This window comes from Coregonus lavaretus, assembly GCF_964263955.1.
Source record: "Coregonus lavaretus genome assembly, chromosome: 1".
Classification (NCBI taxonomy): domain Eukaryota; kingdom Metazoa; phylum Chordata; class Actinopteri; order Salmoniformes; family Salmonidae; genus Coregonus; species Coregonus lavaretus.
The window spans coordinates 17,059,919-17,086,575 of NC_139988.1; the positions used below are offsets into that span (position 1 = coordinate 17,059,919).

Genomic DNA, 26,657 nt, shown 5'->3' on the forward strand with positions numbered 1-26,657 from the left:
TTTCGAGGCCAACGTGAAAAAGGTATTTAATCAGGTCAACGCCGCAAGGCGGCGGGGCCCGACGGTATTCCAGGGTGCGTTCTCAGAGCATGCGCAGAACAGCTGGCAGGCATATTCAATACAAAGTGTTATGTTTCGGGCAAATCCAATACAACACATTACTGAGTACCACTTTCCATATTTTCAAGAATAGTGGTGGCTATGGCTGTGGTGGTCACGAAATTTCGTAAGCTGGTTATTGTCAAGCAAATAATTGTAGGTCTCACGGTAATTGACCATTAATTAACATAAACACATTTAGCATCTCCTGGCTTCCACACATAGCCCACAAGCCATTTTAAAAAGTATAATAAATCCATGTAATATAGCATACACCTTCACAATAAATCCATTATTTATTTTAGACAGGTCTAAAGAAGCATGATATGAAGAAAATGTAGTCTATTTCAGAAGAAAATAATAGCATACTCTGAGTTGTCCTTATGTTAGGTCCTGATGTGGCTATGCCAAATGGCTGTGGGCTACACTAGTTAACTTAGCAGACAAGATTTGCTTATAATTCCGTGGAATTATTTTATATTATTTTATAGTATGAAGAATACAATTGAACAAAGCTGAATAAAATATAAATATTTTCTCCAAACGATTTGAGGTAGTCCACACATGCGGCTATTCTGTGTTGAGCGGTTAACAAATAAATAGGTACTCCTATCTGCTTAATTTAGAGTTATTAATGTAACTTTGGTTGTTCTACAAACGTTGGGCTATATGTTTAGATTTTTAATACATTGTAAGGCTGCATGATGAGACTCTAATGATGATTTGAAAAAAGTCGCTTGAAAGGCATGAGCTCTGCTCTGATTTTTGCGCAGGCTGTACACTCAGTAGTCTCTCTTTCACAATTTGACAAGCTCTTGATAATGCCTCAAATTTCACCGCGGCATCCCCTTTGTGGCCGTATGGCACCCTAAAAAAAACGATGCCCTTTGCCGCCCGGAGTGCGGCGTTGTGCCCTTCACCCTGAGCGTGCTGCGCAATCCGAAGCGTCTCTCACGCGCACCGCTCTCGGTCACATGATCGTGTCCTTCTCACAGGCTACAATTTAAGACAGACACATCTGGGACGCAATTGCGCCCGTCCTTATCCAATTCCAAGGTGCATATTGAAGATATTGGAAGAACTGGCCTAATGAACAGCAAAAGCACTAGCCTATGTCAATCTACTATCCCCCATAGTACAAAAGTCGACCTATTCTATTCTGTGCAACAAATAAATATTCCAAACATTGGGACAGTTATGGGATGTGATAGATCCCAAATTAATACAACTACTAGCATCAAAAAAAACTTATTTGATGAAATGTGGCTGACGCAACAGATCAGGAAGTTTAGCTGAAAATGTTGATAAACTATTAGGCTATTTCTTCACATTCAATTCAAATCAAATTGTATTTGCCACATGCGCCGAATACAACAGGTGCTTACAAGCAATCACTAACTGTAAGTCGCTCTGGATAAGAGCGTCTGCTAAATGACGTAAATGTAAACCAACATTATAAGCGCAGTAATGTGCACATGGTAGTAGGCTATAAGCGTGAATGTTCCATTAGCGGAAAACACCATTATCAAAAGTGACCGCAAATGCAACTATGCATGTAATGCTTATATTATAAAGGTGCATTTTTATGGTGAAAATTATCTTAACCAAACTTGAAACTCACGCGCTGCTTATATATGCCAGTTAGGCTCTACACCCCTTGTAAAACGGATGAATGTGCTTAATTTTAAGAAGTTATTTGGCCACTTTAGTTGATACAAACCTTATTAAAACATATAGGCCTATGGGCTAGGCTACATGAGGTGTGCGAGTATGATTCGAAAAAGTCGCAAAAAAAGGCATTGTTTCTTATGCTGGGCATAATTCACAAGTGATAATATATAATTCACAAGTGATAGGCTAATATTGTCACCCATCAGACTATTCTTGATTTAATCTTGTCTTTACATATGCTAAATAATATACAGTGGGGAGAACAAGTATTTGATACATTGCCGATTTTGCAGGTTTTCCTACTTACAAAGCATGTAGAGGTCTGTAATTTTTATCATAGGTACACTTCAACTGTGAGAGATGGAATCTAAAACAAAAATCCAGAAAATCACATTGTATGATTTTTAAGTAATTAATTTGCATTTTATTGCATGACATAAGTATTTGATACATCAGAAAAGCAGAACTTAATATTTGGTACAGAAACCTTTGTTTACAATTACAGAGATCATATGTTTCCTGTAGGTCTTGACCAGGTTTGCACACACTGCAGCAGGGATTTTGGCCCACTCCTCCATACAGACCTTCTCCAGATCCTTCAGGTTTCGGGGCTGTCGCTGGGCAATACGGACTTTCAGCTCCCTCCAAAGATTTTCTATTGGGTTCAGGTCTGGAGACTGGCTAGGCCACTCCAGGACCTTGAGATGCTTCTTACGGAGCCACTCCTTAGTTTCCCTGGCTGTGTGTTTCGGGTCGTTGTCATGCTGGAAGACCCAGCCACGACCCATCTTCAATGCTCTTACTGAGGGAAGGAGGTTGTTGGCCAAGATCTCGCGATACATGGCCCCATCCATCCTCCCCTCAATACAGTGCAGTCGTCCTGTCCCCTTTGCAGAAAAGCATCCCCAAAGAATGATGTTTCCACCTCCATGCTTCACGGTTGGGATGGTGTTCTTGGGGTTGTACTCATCCTTCTTCCTCCTCCAAACACGGCGAATGGAGTTTAGACCAAAAAGCTCTATTTTTGTCTCATCAGACCACATGACCTTCTCCCATTCCTCCTCTGGATCATCCAGATGGTCATTGGCAAACTTCAGACGGGCCTGGACATGCGCTGGCTTGAGCAGGGGGACCTTGCGTGCGCTGCAGGATTTTAATCCATGACGGCGTAGTGTGTTACTAATGGTTTTCTTTGAGACTGTGGTCCCAGCTCTCTTCAGGTCATTGACCAGGTCCTGCCGTGTAGTTCTGGGCTGATCCCTCACCTTCCTCATGATCATTGATGCCCCACGAGGTGAGATCTTGCATGGAGCCCCAGACCGAGGGTGATTGACTGTCATCTTGAACTTCTTCCATTTTCTAATAATTGCGCCAACAGTTGTTGCCTTCTCACCAAGCTGCTTGCCTATTGTCCTGTAGCCCATCCCAGCCTTGTCCAGGTCTACAATTTTAACCCTGATGTCCTTACACAGCTCTCTGGTCTTGGCCATTGTGGAGAGGTTGGAGTATGTTTGATTGAGTGTGTAGACAGGTGTCTTTTATACAGGTAACAAGTTCAAACAGGTGCAGTTAATACAGGTAATGAGTGGCGAACAGGAGGGCTTCTTAAAGAAAAACTAACAGGTCTGTGAGAGCCGGAATTCTTACTGGTTGGTAGGTGATCAAATACTTATGTCATGCAATAAAATGCAAATTAATTACTTAAAAATCATACAATGTGATTTTCTGGATTTTTGTTTTAGATTCTGTCTCTCACAGTTGAAGTGTACATATAATACACATTACAGACCTCTACATGCTTTGTAAGTAGGAAAACCTGCAAAATCGGCAGTGTATCAAATACTTGTTCTCCCCACTGTATGTGTGAAATTTGTTTTGATTTAGAATGGACCATTATCATGCACCTGTATCGAAACAGGGGCAGCTGGAAAAAATACATGTCATCTATGCACTTAAATAGCGAATGGAGGACGCTTTTATTTTCATGCCAGCCAGGTAGGCTATACTCCTGTTGTAAATATAAGCAATGTGCTTAATATTAGGAAAGTTGAGAAATAAATATAGTAGGCCTACTAGCCTATAGAAAGCTGATGGGATCCTCCTCTTTTTATTAGCGGCCATCACTGTTTTCTCCCGCAATTGCATAGCCTATAGAAATGTTGCGCAACATGATCATTTTACATTTTAGTCATTTAGCAGACGCTCTTATCCAGAGCGACTTACAGTTAGTGAATACATATTTTTTTATACTGGCCCCCCGTGGGAATCGAACCCACAACCCTGGCGCTGCAAACGCCATGTTCTATCAACTGAGCTACATCCCTGCCGGCCATTCCCTCCCCTACACTGGGCCAATTGTGCGCCACCCATGAGTCTCCCGGTCGCGGCCGGCTGCGACAGAGCCTGGATTCGAACCAGGACCTCTAGTGGCACAGTTAGCACTGCCTTAGACCACTGCGCCACTCAGGAGTATAATGGGCTCTCAATGAAGTGTTTGGTTCGATTTTCGAATACTTTTGCATTGATGTCAGAGTGATTAGAGGGAAGAGTGCTGAGTACCAGGCAGTTAACACGTTTTTGTAGGCTGTGTGAATACTTATGTAAATGAGATATTTCTGTATTTCGTTTTCAATACATCTGCAAAAATGTATAAAAACATGTTTTCACTTTGTCATTATGGGGTATTGTGTGTCGATGGGTGAGATTTTCAGGCTATAACACAACAAAATGTGAAATTAGTCAAGGTGTATGAATACTTTCTGAAGGCTCTGTAACTGAGGATATGTTGGTTGAAGTTGCACCATACATACAGTAGTAGATTGTGGTAGTAAAAAGACATGCATGATACTTTCACTTTAAAGGAGAATCTAAATACAATGTCTGGTGATATTAGTTAATAATACTGGGCCATCTGACATCTGTTCTGTCTCCACTTCTGTAAATAGAAGCAGTCTGTCCACAGCACACACATGATCATGATGTGAAAGAGGAAACCTTCTTGGGTGTCTGGTTAGGACTTCTCATATTTCATCTAATAATTATGGTATGCGAGTGGAGATACAACAGCCATCTATCCTAGCTATCCTTTTTTTCCATAGGCTTATATTATAGTTTAGACACACCTCTGGTTAAATACAGATTGCATGCAGTTCTAAACATTTCCAGTGTATTTACAATAGCAGTAAAGTTGCATGCAGGCCTATGTGCAGATTGACAGTTATGGTCTTATCAAATACTGCAGCCTGGTGACAACAGTGAAATTGCATTTACATTTTAGTCATTTAGCAGACGCTCTTATCCAGAGCGACTTACAGTTAGTGAGTGCATAAATTTTTTTATTTTTCATACTGGCCCCCCGTGGGAAACGAACCCATAACCCTGGCGTTGCAAACGCCATGCTCTACCAACTGAGCTACATCCCTGCCGGCCATTCCCTCCCCTACCCTGGACGACGCTGGGCCAATTGTGCGCCGCCCCATGGGTCTCCCGGTCGCGGCCAGCTACGACAGAGCCTGGATTCGAACCAGGATCTCTAGTGGCACAGCTACAATGTGCCTTAGACCACTGCACCACTCGGGAGGTCGCATAAGAGATGTATGGGGTCATATTCTCTGTATACAAGAATCATCTGTTGGACCTGTGTGTATTATAGAGACCATCAGTGCTGTCCCTCAAATCCACTACAGCAGGGGTGTCAAACTCATTCCATGGAGGGCCTAGTGTCTGCTGTTTTTTCCCCTTTCAATTAAGACCTAGACAACCAGGTGTGGGGAGTTCCTTACTAATTAGTGACCTTAATTCATCAATCAAGTAATAATATAATAATATAATATGCCATTTAGCAGACGCTTTTATCCAAAGCGACTTACAGTCATGCGTGCATACATTTTTGTGTATGGGTGGTCCCGGGGATCGAACCCACTACCTTGGCGTTACAAGCGCCGTGCTCTACCAGCTGAGCTACAGAGGACCACAAGTACAAGGGAGGAGTGAAAACCCGGAGCCACTACGCCCTCCGTGGAATGAGTTTGACACCTGTGCACTACAGCAGGGTTTGCCAAACTCGGTCCTGGGGCCCCCCCTGGGTGCATGTTTTGGTTTTTGCCCTAGCAGAGTTGGTTATTTGAATCAGCTGCGTAGTGCTACGGCAAAAACAAAACGTGCATCCAGGGTGGGCCCCAGGACAGTTTGGGAAACTCTGCACTATAGAATCATAACCATCTTGTGGGTCATCACTGTCCTGTTCCACGACACCATAGAAGTCAAACCGTGGAGTCTGAATTTTTCACACTGTCTGTCAGAGCATTGACAGCTTTTGAAGCCAAAGCAGATATTTTGTTCACCTCTGAAAAGCTTGGTGGGGTACAAGGACAAACTTCTATACTATAGTGAGGTGTAAAGGCCTAAAATTGTCCACCGTCAAATGTACGTAGGCCTACAACTTCTGCAATGTCATATGTGATGTGGTATAGACCAGTGGTTCCCAACCAGGGGTACTAGCACCCCTGGGGGAACTTTGACTACCCACAGGGGGTACTTGAAAAGACCCATGACACCATAGGCTTACTGGTAAAATGCACATGAGGGGGTACTTCAGGGGTACTCTGGGCAGAGCAAAATTAAGTTGGTGGTACAGTAACATAAAAAGGTTGGGAACCACTGGACTAGACCATGGATGTACTGTGTAAGTCCATTCAAATCAAAACCGATAACAAATAGTTATTCATCTATTAATGTATTTATTTCTATACAACAAATTAATTCAAATAGACGAAAATCAAACAATTATCCGACCAATCCTTTCAGTCCTGGAGAGTCCTTTTTATAAACATTAAAACACTTTGTATATACTGTGTTTTCAAGAGAGAAAGGAGTTTCCGCCACCACCTCCATTCAGAGAATATTGCTTTCCTGTTAAAAGGCATATCAGGTTCCAACCATTGCGCTACAGCATGTCATCGTCATAACTACCAGAGACCGACAGTGGGCGAGTTCCTCTGCCCAGGCATTGCTGATGCCTGCCAGATCTTAAAATGCCTGGATGTTATAGCAATCTGGTGCCCGACGGCAGTCGATAACGTGGCATGCAACCATTGGCTGATGCATACAACGTCTGAGCAGTGGAACGCGACCATTGACTTGGTCCTGTGTAAACTGTCAAAGGGAACAAAATGATGGTCCATTTCAAGAGAAACCCATAGTGCTGAGAAAGAGACTTACAGTAGGAGACTATAGCAATGCTTTTTCAGTTTTATTATTGTGTAATATCATTATGCCCCTTTTTATTTTTTATATAGCAATATACTTTTTTTACTAGAAGATGTTACGCTGCCAGGTGGTTCAATGAGAAATTAGAGCCAGGTGACAACTCAAACAGCTAATCATTTCTGGGCAGAAACACCAACAAAAACCAATAGAATAAAAGATCCAGGAAATTAAACACCTACAGATAAATGGCATAAAAGCTGATTGAGTCCTTGATGTATGTTTTGTCTGAGACACTACTGCCTCTGGGACCGCTCATTCCCACATCTTCCCTTTGCAGCCAAAGGCCTTTAAACGGTCAGGTTGTGAATGAAGACACAGCTGGTAGAGACAAAGGCCAGAACAGAGAACAATGAGTACATAGACTTCCTGTATAAGGTGGATCTTACTAATGTTCCTCCATCCCAACCACCTCCTCTTGATTCACCTTAAAACAGGTCAGACGAAGGAGAAGGTAAACAAACCCCTCCTCATCGACCCCAAACACTTCTAATTTATAAGTAAACAGTGTTAAAATGTAAAAATCAAAGAATGATCTCCAGCAGCTTTAGAATTTGAACACGGGGAGGAGTGAGGAGGGAAGACACTAGAACACCTGCCATTGTGACCTCACAGAATTCAGAGGAACTAAACAGGCGAACCCGAAGTTCCCCTTCCCTCCCCTGTCTCCTCCAAAATGCCTGGCTCACACCCTTCCCTCATCAGAGATGAAGGGCAGGAGCCCAAGCACACGGTACCCCTGAGCCGACAACCCTCGTATTGGTCCCCTCCCCTCCCTCCTACAATCTTCTCTCGTCTCTCCATCCTCCCCAGAACATTTGCCAGGCCAAGTCCTCGGGAGACAGAGGACTAACGCTTGGACTTGGAGTCTTCAGCTTCTTTTTCTAGGAAATCGTCAGATAAAGACAGTCGGTTAGGCACTCAATTCAAAAGGAACAACACTTAAAACCACAGTCTGTCTGAATAAACACAACAGTTCCCATATGGCCGTCTCTGACTAACCATTTAAGCCCTGTGTTCCTTACCATAGAGAAATACCAATACCTGTCGGACTGTACAGCACAAAGTACTAGCACAGTAGATGTGTAATTCCTCATCCCTCACCTTTTTTGAGTCCGTCCCTCTTCTTTTGCGCGTCCTCTCTCTGCTTCTTGATGATGGCCAGCCTGGCGAGGTCGGCCCGTGCCTGGTCCGTCTTCCCCTCCAGGTGCAGCTTCATGTAGCGCTCCTTAGCTTTCTGCTTCTCAATCTCCTCCCTGAGACAGAGTGTAACAAAGCCCTGCTATCAAGAAGTCCAAGGTCTAATAACAACCCCACCACATTTGCTGTTATCATTTCCATCTGAATGTTAAATGGACATGCTGCAGTGGACATGAAATAAATTATCCTTGCCGACGCCTACTCCCAAGACCTTCACTATCCCAAACACTTACAAGTCAAAACGGGTTATTCCTGAAATTACTGCCTTTACTCATTTAATTTTAGGCATAGGCCTGAGACTTGAAGGATCCCCACCTCTCTCTGCGTGACAGCTCTTTGGGTGCGTTGACATCTAGCTCGGTCACCTTCTTACTTTTCTGCGATATGCGGTTGGGATTCTCAATCTCGATCAATCCCTCCACTCCACTCTTCTTCTTGTTCTGTAATAACAGAGAGAACGTCAAGACATTGAACAGAGTCAACATTGCAGCTCTGACTACGGTAGTGTTGGCAGGTAACACTTTGAAAGTGAGTAGGATAATCTTCACAAGCCTTTCAGTAAAACCCCACATCAACACTTCTAACTCCTTGGCGGGCGGCCTAGAACTAGACATTAAAAAGTTAAAAAGGAGCGCCCTCACTCACAATGTCCTCTTCACTGCTGCTGTCGTCAGATCCTGATGACTTCTCCTCCTCCTTCTCTACCCCGCCGTTCGCCTCCTATCACACACACACCTGTTAGATCATGTTCAAGCCGTCATGTCCGTGTTTGAAATGTATTTCTGATACCTCTGAGTATATAGGTCAATGTTACTAGCCGAATTAGCTGGTGCAGGAGGTCGAGGAGCCAGGCTATAGACAGCATGGTAAACACATTTTCAACCAACCTTTACTTGGCGATACCTCCTTCATTCTCGATTTGGAGGGCAGGTGGAACTCCAAAAACCAGCGAATATTCAGAAAAATGTTAAATCCACTTTTTGCACCGAGTGGGGAGTTGCCATTTACCTGACGGACACCTCCCATTTCCCAACATCATTGCTGGAACTAGTCATTTCTAAGCGCCGTGACCACATGTAGAAGAACCTGACAGCGCAGCACACGGTGTGACCAAACACCACAAATATCTACACACATGCAGGAGGCATTTCTCACTCGGTACTAAAAGTGGATGAATATCTTTCTGAATATTTCCTTGTTTTCAGAGTTTCACCTGCAACTAGAAACTGGACTTTAAGACACCAGCCCCTTCCAAAATGTAAAGTGAGGTGTAATATCTCTCCCTGCACTTGAAGCTAGAACCCTGTACACAAAGACATCTAAAATACAGGGATCTGTCTAGAGCAGGGATGGGCAGACTCTGGGACAGTTCTGGGACGACATAATTCATACAACCACAGCACATATATAAAATAAAATGTAAGCAATGAGGCTGATGCAACAGATCATTTAGCTTAAAATGTTGATAGTTTTATTTCTTCATATTATAAGGTCAATGCACACAAGGCTGTACGCTACGTGCAAATGTTCCAAAATGCAATTAGCTTGAAAAAACGGTTCTTAAAAGCACACAGCACGCGCGAGCGGTTTCATGTAGCAGATGAAAATATCCGTTAGAAATTAAGAGGGGAGATCTAAAGATGCATCAACTAGAATGGGTTACTATTATGACTAGGATTATGCCTTTGGCTACTGGACAATAAAACAACGTTGATTTGAAAACCAATAGAACATGAGAAAAATGCTGGTTTCAATGACATATTAAGTGTTTATAAAATAATTCCCTCAACATTTCTATGGTCATATTTTGGATAGGCTACTTTGAAACAAGGTAAGACATGCTTCATAAAATGACAAAAGTTCCTCCACTCAGATTCAAGGTGGGTGATGTGTGGTGCACAACATACTTTTCTTTTTTTTGTCATTTAGCAGACGCTCTTATCCAGAGCGACTTACAGTTAGTGAGTGCATACATTTTTCCTTCACTCTCCGGTCTTGTGTCCATTTGATCTGAACGAACTGTGCCTCGAGTATGTCGACAGAATCAAGCCTTTAGAAGCTAATTATCCTTCATTATATTTGTCAAACATGACTGGCGTTTAGCCTATATTTATGTAATTAAAAGCCTCATTAAAGTTTGACTCCCCCCCCCTCATGTGAGCATTGGTTTGGACACGAGGCTGTAGCCAACAGGGGTCGTGTTAACACAGAATTCTGTGTTCAAAAATAAAAGATAAACACATAAGAAATATCTTGCTGCATTTTGAAATCTAAAATGCTTTTAATTGTAATTTCTGCTTGGCATCAGACACATGCGCTTCAGTTGCACTGGGTATTCTATCAGCAGACAGCGCTCTGACTACATTTCTGTGGTACTTTTCTCAGGTAAAAACGCAAGATTAACTTCAAGCAAACCATTAGGAAATGTAGCTGTCTACATTCTTTCTATGATAAACATTAGAAATATGGTAGCCATGCATCGTTTTTGCAAAAAAATACCTTCCTTTTTCATTGTAAGCTCATTTACTGCTAGCCAAATGGCGTTGCACTTTGTTGTCATTGATGAAGATGAAGCTATTTTCTGCCGAATGTGTTGCACTAATGTATTTTCTGTGAAGGAAAACTATAGTTGCACACTCCTGATCACTATTGAAGCAAAAAAAACACGACTTTAAATATTAAACACTGGTGAACTGGTTTAAAACAGTTTTAATGGTCTGCGTTTTGAAAATGCAGATTTCTGAACTCTAACGCGACCCCTGGCCAATATGCAAATCATGTAGTATTAACCTGCTGAAAAAAATCAATTCGCAGAAGGATACACTGCTGCCATGAAGGGATGCACCTGATTGGCAATGATGTTCAGATATCCTGCAGCATTCAAACATTGCTTTTATCAAGGGGCCCAATGTGTCCCATGAAAACACACCATCGCCACCAGCCTGCAATGTTGACACACAGCATGATGGACGCATGTACTCATGTGGTTCTCCAACCCTAGTCCTCCCATTCAGCGTGAAAGAGCAGGAACCGGGATTAATCAGACCAGGCAATATTTTCCCAATTCTCCAGTGTCCATTTCTTAGCCCACTGCAACCGCAGTTTCTTGTTTTTTTTGCTTGAAGAAGTTGAACTCTAAGGTCGTCGGCTGCCATACCCCATTTGTGTCAAGGAACGACGAGTTATGCATTCATTTATGGGTCTTTGGGCACCAATGTTGTACTGGACTGTCAGTTGACAAACTGTAGCCCGTCTGTTGCTCTGAACAATGTGTCAGCCTCCTTTGTCCTCTTTCATCAATGACCCGTTTTCGACCACTGGCCTGCCGTTTCCTAGATGTCCTTTGGGAGGTGGACCATTAGTGATACACACGTGAAACTGTTGAGTGTGGAAAACCCAGCATTGTTGCAGTTGTTGACACTCAAACCAGTGTGCCTGGCACCTACTACCATACACCGTTCAAAGGCACTTCAATATTTTATCTTGCCCATTCACCCTCTGAATGGCACACACACATTCCATGTCTCAATTGCCTCAAAAACCCTTCATCTACACTGACTGAAGTGGATTTAACAGGTGACATCAATAAGGGATCATAGCTTTCACCTGGATTCACCTGGTCAGTGTCATGGAAAGAGCAGGTGTTCCTAATGCTCTATACACTCAGTGTATATTCTTCTTTATTTTACTTGTCCCGGACAAGAGGACATGCGTTAATGTCGAGCCCTGTTATGTCAGTCACTCGATATGCCCATGTCAGCTAACATTTTTTAGATTGGTAAGTTAGTCTAGCCAGTTATCTAAACTTGTAGTAATCATGGTCGAATTACCAACCAGGGCCCCCCCATTGATTTTGTTAGTCTCTCTCACTCAGATATCATTAAAACGGCAAACATTTCTCTCCACCCTATGGCAAAATGTGTAGAATTGCAGCAAACTTGCTGTAAAACTACAACATTCTCTACGCCCAATGGGAAAATGTGTAGAATTGCAGGAAATTAACTCTAAAATGTATATTTTCTCTCCACTGTAAAGAGGGGCGGCCTCAAAAATGTTTTCCTTGCCAGGGAGGGGGAGGGGGGAGAAAGGCTAGGACTGCATGTGTGGGTATACAGACCCGCAAGCCACTGCGGCCTCTCATGCAGAGTTCAGATGTTTTGTGGCCCCCACCCCCATCAAAGTTACACATCACTGGTCTAGAGCTGTGTTACTCACAAGGGTCCTTTACTCACCAGCTCTCTCTGTGCTTTCATCTGTCTGTCGATCTCTTCTGGGTTGCTGAACTGCTTTCCCCGACCCTTGTGACCTTTTTTACCTTAAAACCCCAAATGAGAGAGCGCGTGGTATGTTGTAGAGATCACAGAGAACAAGAGATGAATCAGACATGACGTTTACTCACTACGGCATGGTTAACTACATGTCAGAATCCAATCCTTATTAAAAGTTAAAGTGATTGAGCTTCTTCGCTGCCTGGATACAGTGTGGCATAACTCATTAGCCACATATCATTAGGGGGCAGTAAATGCTTACTAAGAAACATGACACTGACATGAACGAAAATGGATGAAATCAACTGGGTGCACATGGTGATAGCCAGATCAACATTTCAGCTAACATTCGCTAGCTAGCTAGTGACAGTAACCTAACAGGTAGCAAGCTAACTAGCTAGCTAGCTAATTAACTAGCTAACAACTACATAGTTAGCGTAACTAACTAGTGGGCTATCTGGCAAGCCAAGTTGCGGTTCTCTATGGCTAGCACGCTACGTCAGTTCTCACGAAACGGGGATACTCAACATAACATTTAGCCAGATCCTTCCAAGTAGCTAGCTAACGTTAGTTAGGTATATTTTTTAAGGTAATGTTCCGTTGTATGGCTAGCTAGCTAACTAGCTACATTTGGAACGTAAGCAAATGTTAGCAAAAATAACGGCGTTTGATACTCACCGCCTCTTGGCATATTTGGTATAGGAACTTGAACAACTAACACAGAAAATGTATAAAAAAATAAATCACTTCACAGTTTCCAGCAAAACAGTGTTTCTTTTCCAAAGAAAAGGCCTTCACTACACAATACTCGCCTTCCGCTAGACAAGCGCACAATATTTTACCCGCTTCAGAGCAACAAGAATGCAAGGCAGTGCAATGATGCAATATTCAGCCAATCGCTACACAGGGATTTTGACAGACTTGTCAACAGACCATTCATATCAGGAAAATACATGCCCAGAGTGGACGGAAAGTAAACATAGCCAATGAAAACACATATCCGTAAGTGCGTTGCTTTACTAAGCACCGCCCTAATTACTTTATGTGGCGGTCATTTTTGGATAAGCAAATTTTGCTCAATACCAGCCAGCCAGAGGAAGGTGTCCACATCACCAAGGACATAAAATGGTCCACTCACACTGTTGTGAAGAAGGCGCGATAGCGCTTCTCCCCCCTCAGGAAATGAAAAGGTTTGGCATTGTCCCTCAAATCCTCCAAAAGTTATACAGCTGCACCAATGAGAGTATCTTGACTGGCTGCAAAACTGCTTGGTATGGCAACAACATTGCCCTCGATCACATGGTGATACAGAGGGTGGTACGGACAGCCCAGTACATCACTGGGGCCGAGCTCCCTGCCATCCAGGACCTCTATATCAGGAGGTGTGAAAGTAAGGCCCAGAAAATCGTTAAATAATCCAGCCACCCAAGCCATAGACTCTGCTTCAGCACAGCAAGTGGTACTGGTGCATCAAGTCTGACACCAACAGGCTCTGCATTCTGGTCTCAGAGCATTTCCTGTTATTCTGTATGTAAATCCGAGACCCTTCATTTAGTATGATATGTGTTGGGTTCTATTTTTCTCATAATTGGATCTGTATGTGATGAATAGCTTGGAAGGAATGCATTAATGAACTGTACTGATATAAATTGTTTCACATAACAGGCTGTTATTCATGTAAGGAACGTTGGGGGCTAGGATGAGATAAGACTTGTATTTCTCACAGATACGAACACTCTCTCTTTGTTGTCTGTGAAACTGTCCTTGAACATGGGTACATGGAGTACAGTGGAATGGTGTCTTTTGGGTGCTGACTCCACAGGTTATAATGATAGCAACTTATGCCTGGCAACAAATGGAATGCCGAGGGGTTGGGACCAACCCCTGCGCCAACGGATTGGCTGAACCACACTCAGTCCTTTGCTCTGGTTGGCCAACAGAAGAAGTGGAGGCTTTCTGTCAGAGTATTTGAAGAAGAACTTAGAACAATGGATCAGTTCTCTGTCTGCCCTGCGTGGTTTTTCAGTGAGCCCGTATACGAACCTTCATACTTATCATACATACATTTTGCATATAATACATTTAGCTTGGATTGAATATCTCTTGATTATGTTTTCTCTTATTCCAATACCAGATTTGAATTACGCAATTTCTAACATATGTTACGTTTCATATGGTGTGTATTAATTTGTGGATGTCCTTCACCCATTTCGGATGATATGTTACTAATTATAATTCGTACAATATGTTACGAATTTCTAAAATGTGCAATATGTTACGAATTCTAGCTAGGTGGCTAACATTAGCTAGGCTAGGGGTTAGGGTTAAGTTTAGGAGTTAGGTTAAAGGGTTAAGGTTAGGGGAAGGGTTAGCTAAAACGGTTAAGGTTAGTGGAAGGGTTAGCTAACATGCTAAGTAGTTGCAAAGTAGCTAAAAAGTAGTAAGTAGTTGAAAAGTCGCTAATTAGATAAAATGCTAAAGTTGTCTGCGATGAGATTCAAACTCACAACCTTTGGGTTTACCTGAAATAAGGATTTGTCTTATGTAACCATGCAATAATATTGTTTAACATGATTTTTGAATGACTGCCTCATCTCTGTACCCCAGACATACGGTATAATTATCTGTAAGGTCCCTTAGTTGAGCAGTGAATTTAAACACAAATTCAACAACAAAGACCAGGGAGGTTTTCCAATGCCTCGCAAAGAAGGGCCCCAATTGGTAGATGAGTAAAAATAAAAAAGCAGACATTGAATATCCCTTTGAGCATGGTGAAGTTATTAATTACACTTTGGATAGTGTATCAATACACCCAGTCACTACAAAGATACTGGTGTCCATCCTAACTCAGTTGCTGGACAGGAAGGAAACTGCCTAGGGATTTCACCATGAGGCCAATGGTGACTTTAAAACAGTTATAGAGTTTAATGGCTGTGATAGGAGAAAACTGAGGATGGATCAAAAACATTGTAGTTACTCCACAATACTAACCTAAATGACAGAGTGAAAAGAAGGAAGCCTGTACAGAATACATACAGTGGGGAGAACAAGTATTTGATACACTGCCGATTTTGCAGGTTTTTCTACTTACAAAGCATGTAGAGGTCTGTAATTTTTATCATAGGTACACTTCAACTGTGAGAGATGGAATCTAAAACAAAAATCCAGAAAATCACATTGTATGATTTTTAAGTAATTAATTTGCATTTTATTGCATGACATAAGTATTTGATACATCAGAAAAGCAGAACTTAATATTTGGTACAGAAACCTTTGTTTGCAATTACAGAGATCATACGTTTCCTGTAGTTCTTGACCAGGTTTACACACTACACACACTGCAGCAGGGATTTTGGCCCACTCCTCCATACAGACCTTCTCCAGATCCTTCAGGTTTCGGGGCTGTCGCTGGGCAATACGGACTTTCAGCTCCCTCCAAAGATTTTCTATTGGGTTCAGGTCTGGAGACTGGCTAGGCCACTCCAGGACCTTGAGATGCTTCTTACGGAGCCACTCCTTAGTTGCCCTGGCTGTGTGTTTCGGGTCGTTGTCATGCTGGAAGACCCAGCCACGACCCATCTTCAATGCTCTTACTGAGGGAAGGAGGTTGTTGGCCAAGATCTCGCGATACATGGCCCCATCCATCCTCCCCTCAATACGGTGCAGTCGTCCTGTCCCCTTTGCAGAAAAGCATCCCCAAAGAATGATGTTTCCACCTCCATGCTTCACGATTGGGATGGTGTTCTTGGGGTTGTACTCATCCTTCTTCTTCCTCCAAACACGGCGAGTGGAGTTTAGACCAAAAAGCTCTATTTTTGTCTCATCAGACTTGTACAGGTCTACAATTTTATCCCTGATGTCCTTACACAGCTCTCTGGTCTTGGCCATTGTGGAGAGGTTGGAGTCTGTTTGATTGAGTGTGTGGACAGGTGTCTTTTATACAAGTAACGAGTTCAAACAGGTGCAGTTAATACAGGTAATGAGTGGAGAACAGGAGGGCTTCTTAAAGAAAAACTAACAGGTCTGTGAGAGCCGGAATTCTTACTGGTTGGTAGGTGATCAAATACTTATGTCATGCAATAAAATGCAAATTAATTACTTTAAAATCATACAATGTGATTTTCGTAAACTACCCCCGCCAACAGAATTCTACTCCTTTGCGCTCTGGCTATGCCTTCAACAAAATCACAGACTCAATCTTGCAAAGTTATGTGTGTTTTGGTTTGTTGCATTGAAAAGGGGCTGATATAATATTGATTCGATCACAGAATAAACGTTGATCTATATAGTGCAAACTAATGGCGAACTCAGGGAAGTTCAATCTCTTGAGTCTATGCGCGGCATTGCATTTCTTCTGTACCACAGTCCTGGAGGAAGTGCGCGGCCCACGCGTGCAGATTAGAGGGAACATTGGCAAGGACTAGGGAGTTTTTAGGATAAAAATAAACGGACTAGAGCTAAGCACAGGCAAAATCTTAGAGGGAAACCTGGTTCAGTCTGCTTTCCAACAGACACTGGGAGACAAATTCACCTTTAAGCAGGACAATAACCTAAAACACAAGGCCAAATTATACACTGGAGTTGTTTACCAAGACATCATTGAATGTTCCTGAGTGTCCGAGTTACAGTTTTGATTTAAATCGGCTTGGAAATCTCTGGCAAGACTTGAAAATGTCTGTCTAGCAATGATCAATAACCAATTTGACAGAACTAGAAGAATATATTGCAAATATTGTACAATCCAGATGGGCAAAACTCTTAGAGATTTACCCAGAAATGCTCAAAAATGTAATCTTTGCCAAGGTGATTCTAACATGTATTGATTCAGGGGGGTATATAGCTTCTTACTTTTGTCTTCTTATTTATTATTTTTATTTATTGTATTTCTTACCTTATGTTATTTGTAGTGCTGCATTGATATTGATTACTGCATTGTTGGGCTTCGAGCTTGCAAGAAAGGCATTTCACTGTACTTGTGCATGTGACATTAAAACTTGAAACTAGCCAGTTGTAAACCAGGTAGAATAATCTCTCTTGGACAGACTATGCAAATCAAATTTAGGTTAACCAAGATTAGGTACATGGACAAACATGAAAGCATAAATACAGAATGCTGACATGTGTAATTGGCCTCCTCCATTATCAATAGGTGTTCCTAATGCTTTGTCCACTCAGTGTAGATCAACAGCCCTCTGTTCCGGAACCCCCTTAAGTCCAAAAGCTTATTTTCTATTCCATTCTTCTCCTTTCATACTTTTGAAGGGAACATCTCTTTCAGCTCTGGTTCGTTCCCTTCTCCCGTCTCCCGCCTCCTCCTTTCTCCTCCTCTTCCTCTCCAGAGGTCTCATGACAGCCCCACAGGTGAGCAGCAGCCCCCCATGATGAGGAAGCCTTCCCTCCAGCCATAGTGGTCCAGCAGAACCTGACCCAGGGGGGACAGGACAGAGAGGAACACGGGGCTCCCGGCTGCAGCCAGGCCATTGGCCAGGGGACGAAGCTTGTCGAAGTAGCTCACCAACATGATGAGAGAAGACTGGAAGTACAGCGCCAGGCCCAGACCTGAGCATAGAGGGATAGGGAGAGCATTAGTCATTGGGGGCCCGGGCCGAAATCATTGTATACAGACTATGGGAGGCTATACGATAGAGCTGGATAGAGAGAGGGATGATTGGTGTGTGTTGTGATATGTTGCAGGTACAGTTGAAGTCGGAAGTTTACATACACTTAGGCATGGGCGGTGTGTTCAATAGGGCGATATGGGCGACGCACTGCCAAACGGGAAAAGGAAGGGATTTTTTTTCTAATCAATTATATCACGGCAACAGTAGTTCAGTGTTCACGTTTGATCTGCCAGCCACTAAATGTCCAATCAGGCTAAAGTCGTGCTTCAAATGTCCCCGCCCGTTTTGGGGCGATTTCAGTCAGGTTGAAAATCGCCCAGAAGTCTCTCATAGCCTCTAATGTAAAATATTTTTTTTTCAAATTTCTGACCTTTCAATACATTCTCTATGGGTGTCTGAGGGCTTGCACTTACGCGCTTTCGTCATACGTAACGTAACGTAACCATGAACGGCAGACAGCAACGCTTGGACAGCGACTGGTGTAACCGACATGCACCATCTTTCAGAAAAGATTAAGAAAAATGAGCTGTCAAAGACCCACATTGATAGCTGTTTGAGATTGTCTGCTTTGGTGAGAGTGAATATTGCCACTCAACTGGATGAGGGATACAGGCTAGCTGTCCGCCGCCACAACGATGAGGTTAGCAACAGCAGAGTCGTGAACACTGTCTACGAGAATCGAGACGACCTCATAGAATGTTTTGAAGCCATCCGGACGGGTTCATTGGGTTCATTTGACCAGCCCACCGTACCAGAAGCTACAGAAGAAGGACATCGATGCTGTCTTTATCAAACGTGCCCTCGACAGCTTCGCAAGCAGTGTGCAGGCCATAAGGTAAGATAAAGATTAAACAATATCATTCGATCTTTCTCAAAGCAGAGCTTTATTTGAAAATGTATGCATGAAAGGAGACTGCATTTGTGTTTGAAATTACATTATTCTCATTATATATGGCCAGTGGTGTAATCTATCTTATTTTATATACTATGTGTACTGTACAGTGGTGCTCATAAGTGTATGAACACATTCTAAAGCTGACTAAAAAGAGGAATAAAAAAATAAAAAAATAATCTTTTGGAAATTGATCTTAATGACTTAATTAAAAAAGTTGGAAAATCCAACCTTTAAGGACACCAATTTTCTTTTCTTTTTTATTCCTCTTTTTAGTCAACTTTAGCATGGGATCATAAGCTTATGAGCACCACTGTATACTGTGCTGAACATCCAGGCTATGTGAGACACAAAGGCTAACTTAAACACTAAAGACTTTATGCATCCCTGCCCATTTTAAGTGGAACTGAAGTATTTGTACTATACATGGATACATTGCATATACCTGTGCATCACATAGACAACAATACTGTACAAAGCCAACAAACACATTGGTCTGTTTGCCTTCAGGGACTCCTCTCAACAGCAGCTGCAAGAAGCAACAGGAGCCAAAAGACCCAGAACAGCTTTGAGAGAAGAGGAGAAGCAGAGGCTGTCTGAAGAGGTCTGCAACACCATCCTGGATCACACCAAAGAAAGGTTCTCTTTCTCTGGCCACCTTGTGAGTGCTACCTTACTGCAAGCAGACATGTTTGAAAGGTACTGCCATTCAAAAAAATAAAAAATCTGTTCATGTTCATTTTTACAAATCTATACAATTGGCCAGAATATGGTTGTTCATATTTACAAATCTATACAATTGGCCAGAATATGGTTGTTCATTTTTACAAAGCCATACATATTGTTTATGCAGTGTTGAGGAATGTGAAAGAACACCCTTGATTATTTTTACTGTGATAACTTATTTTGCTTTTGTAAGCCAACACTTTTGAGATCAGTCAATAAATGCTTCTGGTATTGACTTATATGCTGCCCCTGTCTTCATGTTGTTGCTGGACATATCTTTTTAAAAATGTGTGTAGGTCACCTAAATCATCAGAAAAATTGCCCCTCCTGAGAATTTTTTCAGGAGCCGCCACTGCACTTAGGTTGGAGTCATACTCCACACTCCACACATTTCTTGTTAACAAACTATAGTTTTGGCAAGTCGGTTAGGACATCTACTTTGTGCATGACACAAGTAATTTTTCCAACAATTGTTTACAGACAGATTATTTCATTTATAATTCACTGTATCACAATTCCAGTGGGTCAGAAGTTTACATACACTTAGTTGACTGTGCCTTTAAACAGCTTGGAAAATTCCAGAAAATGATGTCATGGCTTTAGAAGCTTCTGATGACATCATTTGAGTCAATTGGAGGTGTACCTGTGGATGTATTTCAAGGCCTACCTTCAAACTCAGTGCCTCTTTGCCTGACATCATGGGAAAACCAAAGAAATCAGCCAAGACCTCAGAAAAAAATGTGTAGACCTCCACAAGTCTGGTTCATCTTTGGGAGCCATTTCCAAACGCCTGATGGTACCACGTTCGTCTGTACAAACAATAGTACGCAAGTATAAACACCATGGGACCACGCAGCCGTCATACCGCTTAGGAAGGAGACGTGTTCTGTCTCCTAGAGATGAATGTACTTTGGTGCAAAAAGTGCAAATCAATCCCAGAACAACAGCAAAGGACCTTGTGAAGATGCTGGAGGAAACAGGTACAAAAGTATCTATATCCACAGTAAAACGAGTCCTATATCGACATAACCTGAAAGGCCGCTCAGCAAGGAAGAAGCCACTGCTCCAAAACCCCCATAAAAAAGCCTGACTACAGTTTGCAACCGCACATGGGGACAAAGATTGTACTTTTTTCCTCTGGTCTGATGAAACAAAAATATAACTGTTTGGCCATAACGACCATCGTTATGTTTGGAGGAAAAAGGGGGCCTGTGGCAAGCCAAAACACACCATCCCAACCGTGAAGCACGGGGGTGGCAGCATCATGCTGTGGGGGTGCTTTGCTGCAGGAGGGACTGGTGCACTTCACAAAATAGATGGCATCATGAGGAAGGAAAATGATGTGGATATATTGAAGCAACATCTCAAAACATCAGTCAAGAAGTTAAAGCTTGGTCGCAAATGGGTCTTCCAAATGGACAATGACCCCAAGCATACTTCCAAAGTTGTGGCAAAATGGCTTAAGGACAACAAAGTCAAGGTATTGGAGTGGCCATCACAAAGCCCTGACTTCAATCCTATAGAACATTTGTGGGCAGAACTGAAAAAGCGTATGCGAGCAAGGAGGCCTACAAACCTGACTCAGTTACACCAGCTCTGTCAGGAGGGATGGGCCAAAATTCACCCAATGTGAGAGTGTGATTTGAAGGAGTCAGGCGCAGGAGGGTAAATCACCAAATACAGAGTTTTTATTCCGTAGGACACAGTTATGCTGGATAGCGTCAACAAAATACAGGCACACAGGGAACAATATCCCCGGAAAATACAAGGTACGGTCATCTATCGCCCTCCAGGTTCCCTTGGAGAGTTCATCAATGAGCTTGACGCCTTGATAAGTTCATTTCCTGAGGATGGCTCACCCCTCACATTTTTGGGGGATTTCAACCTCCCTATGTCCACATTTGACTCATTTCTCTCTGCCTCCTTCTTTCCACTCCTCTCCTCTTTTGACCTCACCCTCTCACCGTCCCCCCCTACTCACAAGGCAGGCAATACGCTTGACCTTATCTTTACTAGATGCTGCTCTTCTACTAATCTCACTGCAACTCCCCTCCATGTCTCCGACCACTACTTTGTTTCCTTTTCTCTCTCGCTCTCCTCCAACACTACTCACTCTGCCCCTACACAGATGGTAATGCGCCGCCGCAACCTTCGCTCTCTCTCTCCCACTACTCTCTCCTCTTCCATCCTATCATCTCTTCCCTCTGCTCAATCCTTCTCCCTCCAATCTCCTGATTCTGCCTCCTCAACCCTCCTCTCCTCCCTTTCTGCATCCTTTGACTCTCTGTGTCCCCTATCATCCCGGCCGGCTCGGTCCTCCCCTCCAGCTCCGTGGCTTGATGACTCATTGCGAGCTCACAGAACAGAGCTCCGGGCAGCGGAGCGGAAATGGAAGAAAACTAAACTCCCTGCCGACCTGGCATCTTTTCACTCCCTCCTCTCTACATTTTCTTCATCTGTTTCTGCTGCTAAGGCCACTTTCTACCACTCTAAATTCCAAGCATCTGCCTCTAACCCTAGGAAGCTCTTTGCCACATTTTCCTCCCTCCTGAATCCTCCCCCCCTCCCCCCCCCCCTCCTCTCTCTCTGTGGATGACTTCGTCAACCACTTTGAAAAGAAGGTTGACGACATCCGATCCTCGTTTGTTAAGTCTAATGACACTGCTGGTCATACTCACACTGCCCTACCCTATGCTTTGACTTCTTTCTCCCCTCTCTCTCCAGATAAAATCCTGCGACTTGTGACTGCAGGCCGCCCAACAACCTGCCCGCTTGACCCCATCCCCTCCTCTCTTCTCCAGACCATCTCCGGTGACCTTCTCTCCTACCTCACCTCGCTGATCAACTCATCCTTGACCACTGGCCATGTCCCTTCCGTCTTCAAGAGAGCGAGAGTTGCTCCCCTTCTCAAAAAACCAACACTCGATCCCACTGATGTCAACAACTACAGACCAGTATCCCTTCTTTCTTTTCTTTCCAAAACTATTGAGCGTGCCGTCTTTAGCCAACTCTCTTGCTATCTCTCTCAGAATGACCTTCTTGATCCAAACCAGTCAGGTTTCAGGACTGGTCATTCAACTGAGACTGCTCTTCTCTGTGTCACGGAGGCTCTCCGCACTGCTAAAGCTAACTCTCTCTCCTCTGCTCTTGTCCTTCTAGACCTGTCTGCTGCCTTTGATACTGTGAACCATCAGATCCTCCTCTCCACCCTCTCCGAGCTGGGCATCTCCGGCGCGGCTCACTCCTGGATTGCGTCCTACCTGACCGGTCGCTCCTACCAAGTGGCGTGGCGAGAAGCTGTCTCCGCACCACGTGCTCTCCCCACTGGTGTCCCCCAGGGCTCAGTTCTAGGCCCTCTCCTTTTCTCCCTATACACCAAGTCACTTGGCTCTGTCATATCCTCACATGGCCTCTCCTATCATTGCTACGCTGACGATACACAACTAATCTTCTCCTTTCCCCCTTCTGATAACCAGGTGGCGAATCGCATCTCTGCATGTCTGGCAGACATATCAGTATGGATGACGGATCACCACCTCAAGCTGAACCCTGGCAAGACGGAGCTGCTCTTCCTCCCGGGGAAGGACTGCCCGTTCCATGATCTCGCCATCACGGTTGACAACTCCGTTGTGTCCTCCTCCCAGAGTGCGAAGAGCCTTGGCGTGACCCTGGACAACACCCTGTCGTTCTCCGCTAACATCAAGGCGGTGACCCGCTCCTGCAGGTTCATGCTCTACAACATTCGGAGAGTACGACCCTGCCTTACACAGGAAGCGGCACAGGTCCTAATCCAGGCACTTGTCATCTCCCGTCTGGATTACTGCAACTCGCTGTTGGCTGGCCTCCCTGCCTGTGCCATTAAACCCCTACAACTCATCCAGAACGCCGCAGCCCGTCTGGTGTTCAACCTTCCCAAGTTCTCTCACGTCACCCCCCTCCTCCGCACACTCCACTGGCTTCCAGTTGAAGCTCGCATCCGTTACAAGACCATGGTGCTTGCCTATGGAGCAGTGAGGGGAACGGCACCTCTGTACCTTCGGGCTCTGATCAGTCCCTACACCCAAACGAGGGCATTGCGTTCATCCACCTCTGGCCTGCTGGCTCCCCTTCCTCTGCGGAAGCATAGTTCCCGCTCAGCCCAGTCAAAACTGTTCGCTGCTCTGGCACCCCAATGGTGGAACAAGCTCCCTCACGACGCCAGGACAGCGGAGTCACTCACCACCTTCCGGAGACATTTGAAACCCCACCTCTTTAAGGAATACCTGGGATAGGATAAAGTAATCCTTCTACCCCCCCCCCCCCCCAAAAATTGTAAAGTGGTTATCCCACTGGCTATAGGGTGAATGCACCAATTTGTGAGTCGCTCTGGATAAGAGCGTCTGCTAAATGACGTAAATGTGCCCTTGAGCAAGGCACTTAACCCTAATTGCTCCTGTAAGTCGCTCTGGATAAGAGCGTCTGCTAAATGACAATGTACAGGTAGCTCAACCGAGCTACACTCAACAGTCACCCACAAGGACAAGGGAACACTTATACATGTACTAATTTTACATTTTAGTCATTTAGCAGACGCTCTTATCCAGAGCGACTTACAGTTAGTGAGTGCATACATTATTTTTTTTATACTGGCCCCCCGTGGGAATCGAACCCACAACCCTGGCGTTGCAAACGCCATGCTCTACCAACTGAGCTACATCCCTGCCGGCCATTCCCTCCCCTACCCTGGGCCAATTGTGCACCGCCCCATGGGTCTCCCGGTCACGACAGAGCCTGGATTCGAACCAGGATCTCTAGTGGCACAGCTAGCACTGTGATGCAGTGCCTTAGACCACTGCGCCACTCGGGAGACTAATGAGGGGCTATGAACCAGGTGTGTATAATTGACAAGACAAGACAAATGGAATGATGATATATGGAGCGGCAGTGGCTAGTAGGCCGGTGACGACGAACGCCGAAGCCTGCCCGAACAAGGAGGGGAGGCAGCTTCGGAGGAAGTCGTGACACCCAACTTATTGTGGGAAGCTTGTGGAAGGCTACCCGAAACGTTTGACCCAAGTTAAACAATTTAAAGGCAATGCTACCAAATACTAATTGAGTGTATGTAAACTTCTGGCCCACTGGGAATGTGATGAAAGAAATAAAAGCTGAAATATATCATTCTCACTACTATTATTCTGACATTTCACATTCTTAAAATAAAGCAGTGATCATAACTGACCTAAGACAGGGAATTTTTACTAGGATTAAATGTCAGGAATTGTGAAAAACTGAGTTTACATGTATTTGGCTAAGTTGCATGTAAACTTCCAACTTCAACTGTACCTGTAAGGTAAAGCTGTATGATGGCGGTGGTGAAGGAAGCTCCCACCGTGCCTGCTGATGCCAGCAAACCTCCGACCAGCATCACCGGCTTGCTGCCAAACCTGTTGACCATGATACTGGACACTGGGCCTGGGCAGAAGGAGTTCACAGACAAACAGGCCATGAGTATTTGTTAATGAAATGATGCAGAACTACAAGAGAACTTGCGTCTCCAGACAACAAATACATTTCCCAGACAGTCACATTTTCTATTTTGTTTCTCACAGCTTTGCTTTGTATACGATTCAAGCTCTCAGAGGCCCCTGTATCATCTCTATGATTGACCTCTGACCTGATCCATAGAGCATGGGCAGTATGATGGAGGAGATTCAGGCCGTGTCGCTGTGGCCTACGTCAAAGTCCCTCATCAGCTCCTTAAAGTAGACACTGATGGCTTTGGGGAAGGCGTAGGAGAACCCAGTGACGACAAAACAGATGAGCAGCACCATCCAGTCCCAGCCACCATCCAGCCCCAGTCCCAGCCACTATAATCACCAATACCAGCCACTATAATCACCAATACCAGCCACTATAATCACCAATACCAGCCACTATAATCACCAATACCAGCCACTATAATCACCAATACCAGCCACTATAATCACCAATACCAGCCACTATAATCACCAATACCAGCCACTGTAATCACCAATACCGGCCACTATAATCACCAATTCCAGCCACTGTAATCACCAATACCAGCCACTATAATCACCAATACCAGCCACTATAATCACCAATACCAGCCACTATAATCACCAATACCAGCCACTATAATCACCAATACCAGCCACTATAAATCACCAATACCAGCCACTATAATCACCAATACCGGCCACTATAATCACCAATACCAGCCACTGTAATCACCAATACCAGCCACTGTAATCTACCTCTTGAAAATACCACAATTTTTTTTTATATTGCCAGTTCCCATCAGACGGTGGTCTAAGCTGGCATTAGTATGGGCACTTGCATACTTATACAGACATGTATGCAAACAAACAAAACATAGCTTTCTGAAATATAGTTAAAACCTTTTAATAAAGTAGAAAATATCTGAAAACAAATATTAAAATACACTCAGCTGCCAAAACCAGAAATCATAGTATTCTAAAATAGGTCAGCACTGATATGATAATGCTTACAAAAGTTCATGAATCAAATAAATACATTTTTATAAAAGGACAGGACACATTTAAACTCTCATACCTTCAATGATTTTAAATCCATAGAAATGATACATAATTTTCCAGTACATAAAATGAATTGGTCACTAACACTCCCCATCCATCACCATACTTTATCTATTCCCTTCTTCATTCTCAGGTATCACTGTGAACCTGCCTCCAATTTTCTATTCATCACTTCTTCCTTCGACTGTGAATCTTTACATTTACATTTAAGTCATTTAGCAGATGCTCTTATCCAGAGTGACTTACAAATTGGTGCATTCAACTTAGGATAGCCAGTGGCACAACCACTCCTTTTAAAATCTTTTTTGTGTGGATTTTTTTATTTATTTTTATGGGGGGTGGGGTGGGGTAGAAGGAT

General features: G+C 43.6%; 1 protein-coding gene and 1 pseudogene across 2 annotated transcripts; both read right to left on the bottom strand.

Moving 5' to 3' along the window:
* Positions 1-7,004: 7,004 nt before the first annotated feature.
* On the bottom strand, positions 7,005-13,360 carry LOC311129042 (28 kDa heat- and acid-stable phosphoprotein-like). The gene is made up of 6 exons (XM_084161299.1): positions 13,182-13,360; positions 12,468-12,550; positions 8,881-8,955; positions 8,551-8,675; positions 8,140-8,291; positions 7,005-7,919 (listed from the first exon to the last, which is right to left on the bottom strand). The coding sequence occupies exons 1-6, from the start codon at positions 13,192-13,194 to the stop codon at positions 7,885-7,887; spliced, it is 483 nt and encodes a 160-aa protein (XP_084017425.1). The 5' UTR covers positions 13,195-13,360; the 3' UTR covers positions 7,005-7,884.
* Positions 13,361-17,725: 4,365 nt separating this feature from the next.
* LOC311123363 (monocarboxylate transporter 3-like) lies at positions 17,726-26,426 on the bottom strand (annotated as a pseudogene). The gene is made up of 4 exons: positions 26,406-26,426; positions 25,396-25,588; positions 25,047-25,193; positions 17,726-18,062 (listed from the first exon to the last, which is right to left on the bottom strand). The product of its transcript is annotated as a monocarboxylate transporter 3-like (transcript).
* Positions 26,427-26,657: the final 231 nt, after the last annotated feature.

What these genes read in the sequence shown, in the direction of transcription:
- LOC311129042 (XM_084161299.1), bottom strand. An exon ending in GCAGCAGTGAAGAGGACATT is followed by an intron (nt 8,676 to 8,880) that starts GTGAGTGAGGGC and finishes CTGTTATTACAG; the next exon opens with AACAAGAAGAAGAGTGGAGT. An exon ending in GAGGGACGGACTCAAAAAAG is followed by an intron (nt 7,920 to 8,139) that starts GTGAGGGATGAG and finishes ACGATTTCCTAG; the next exon opens with AAAAAGAAGCTGAAGACTCC.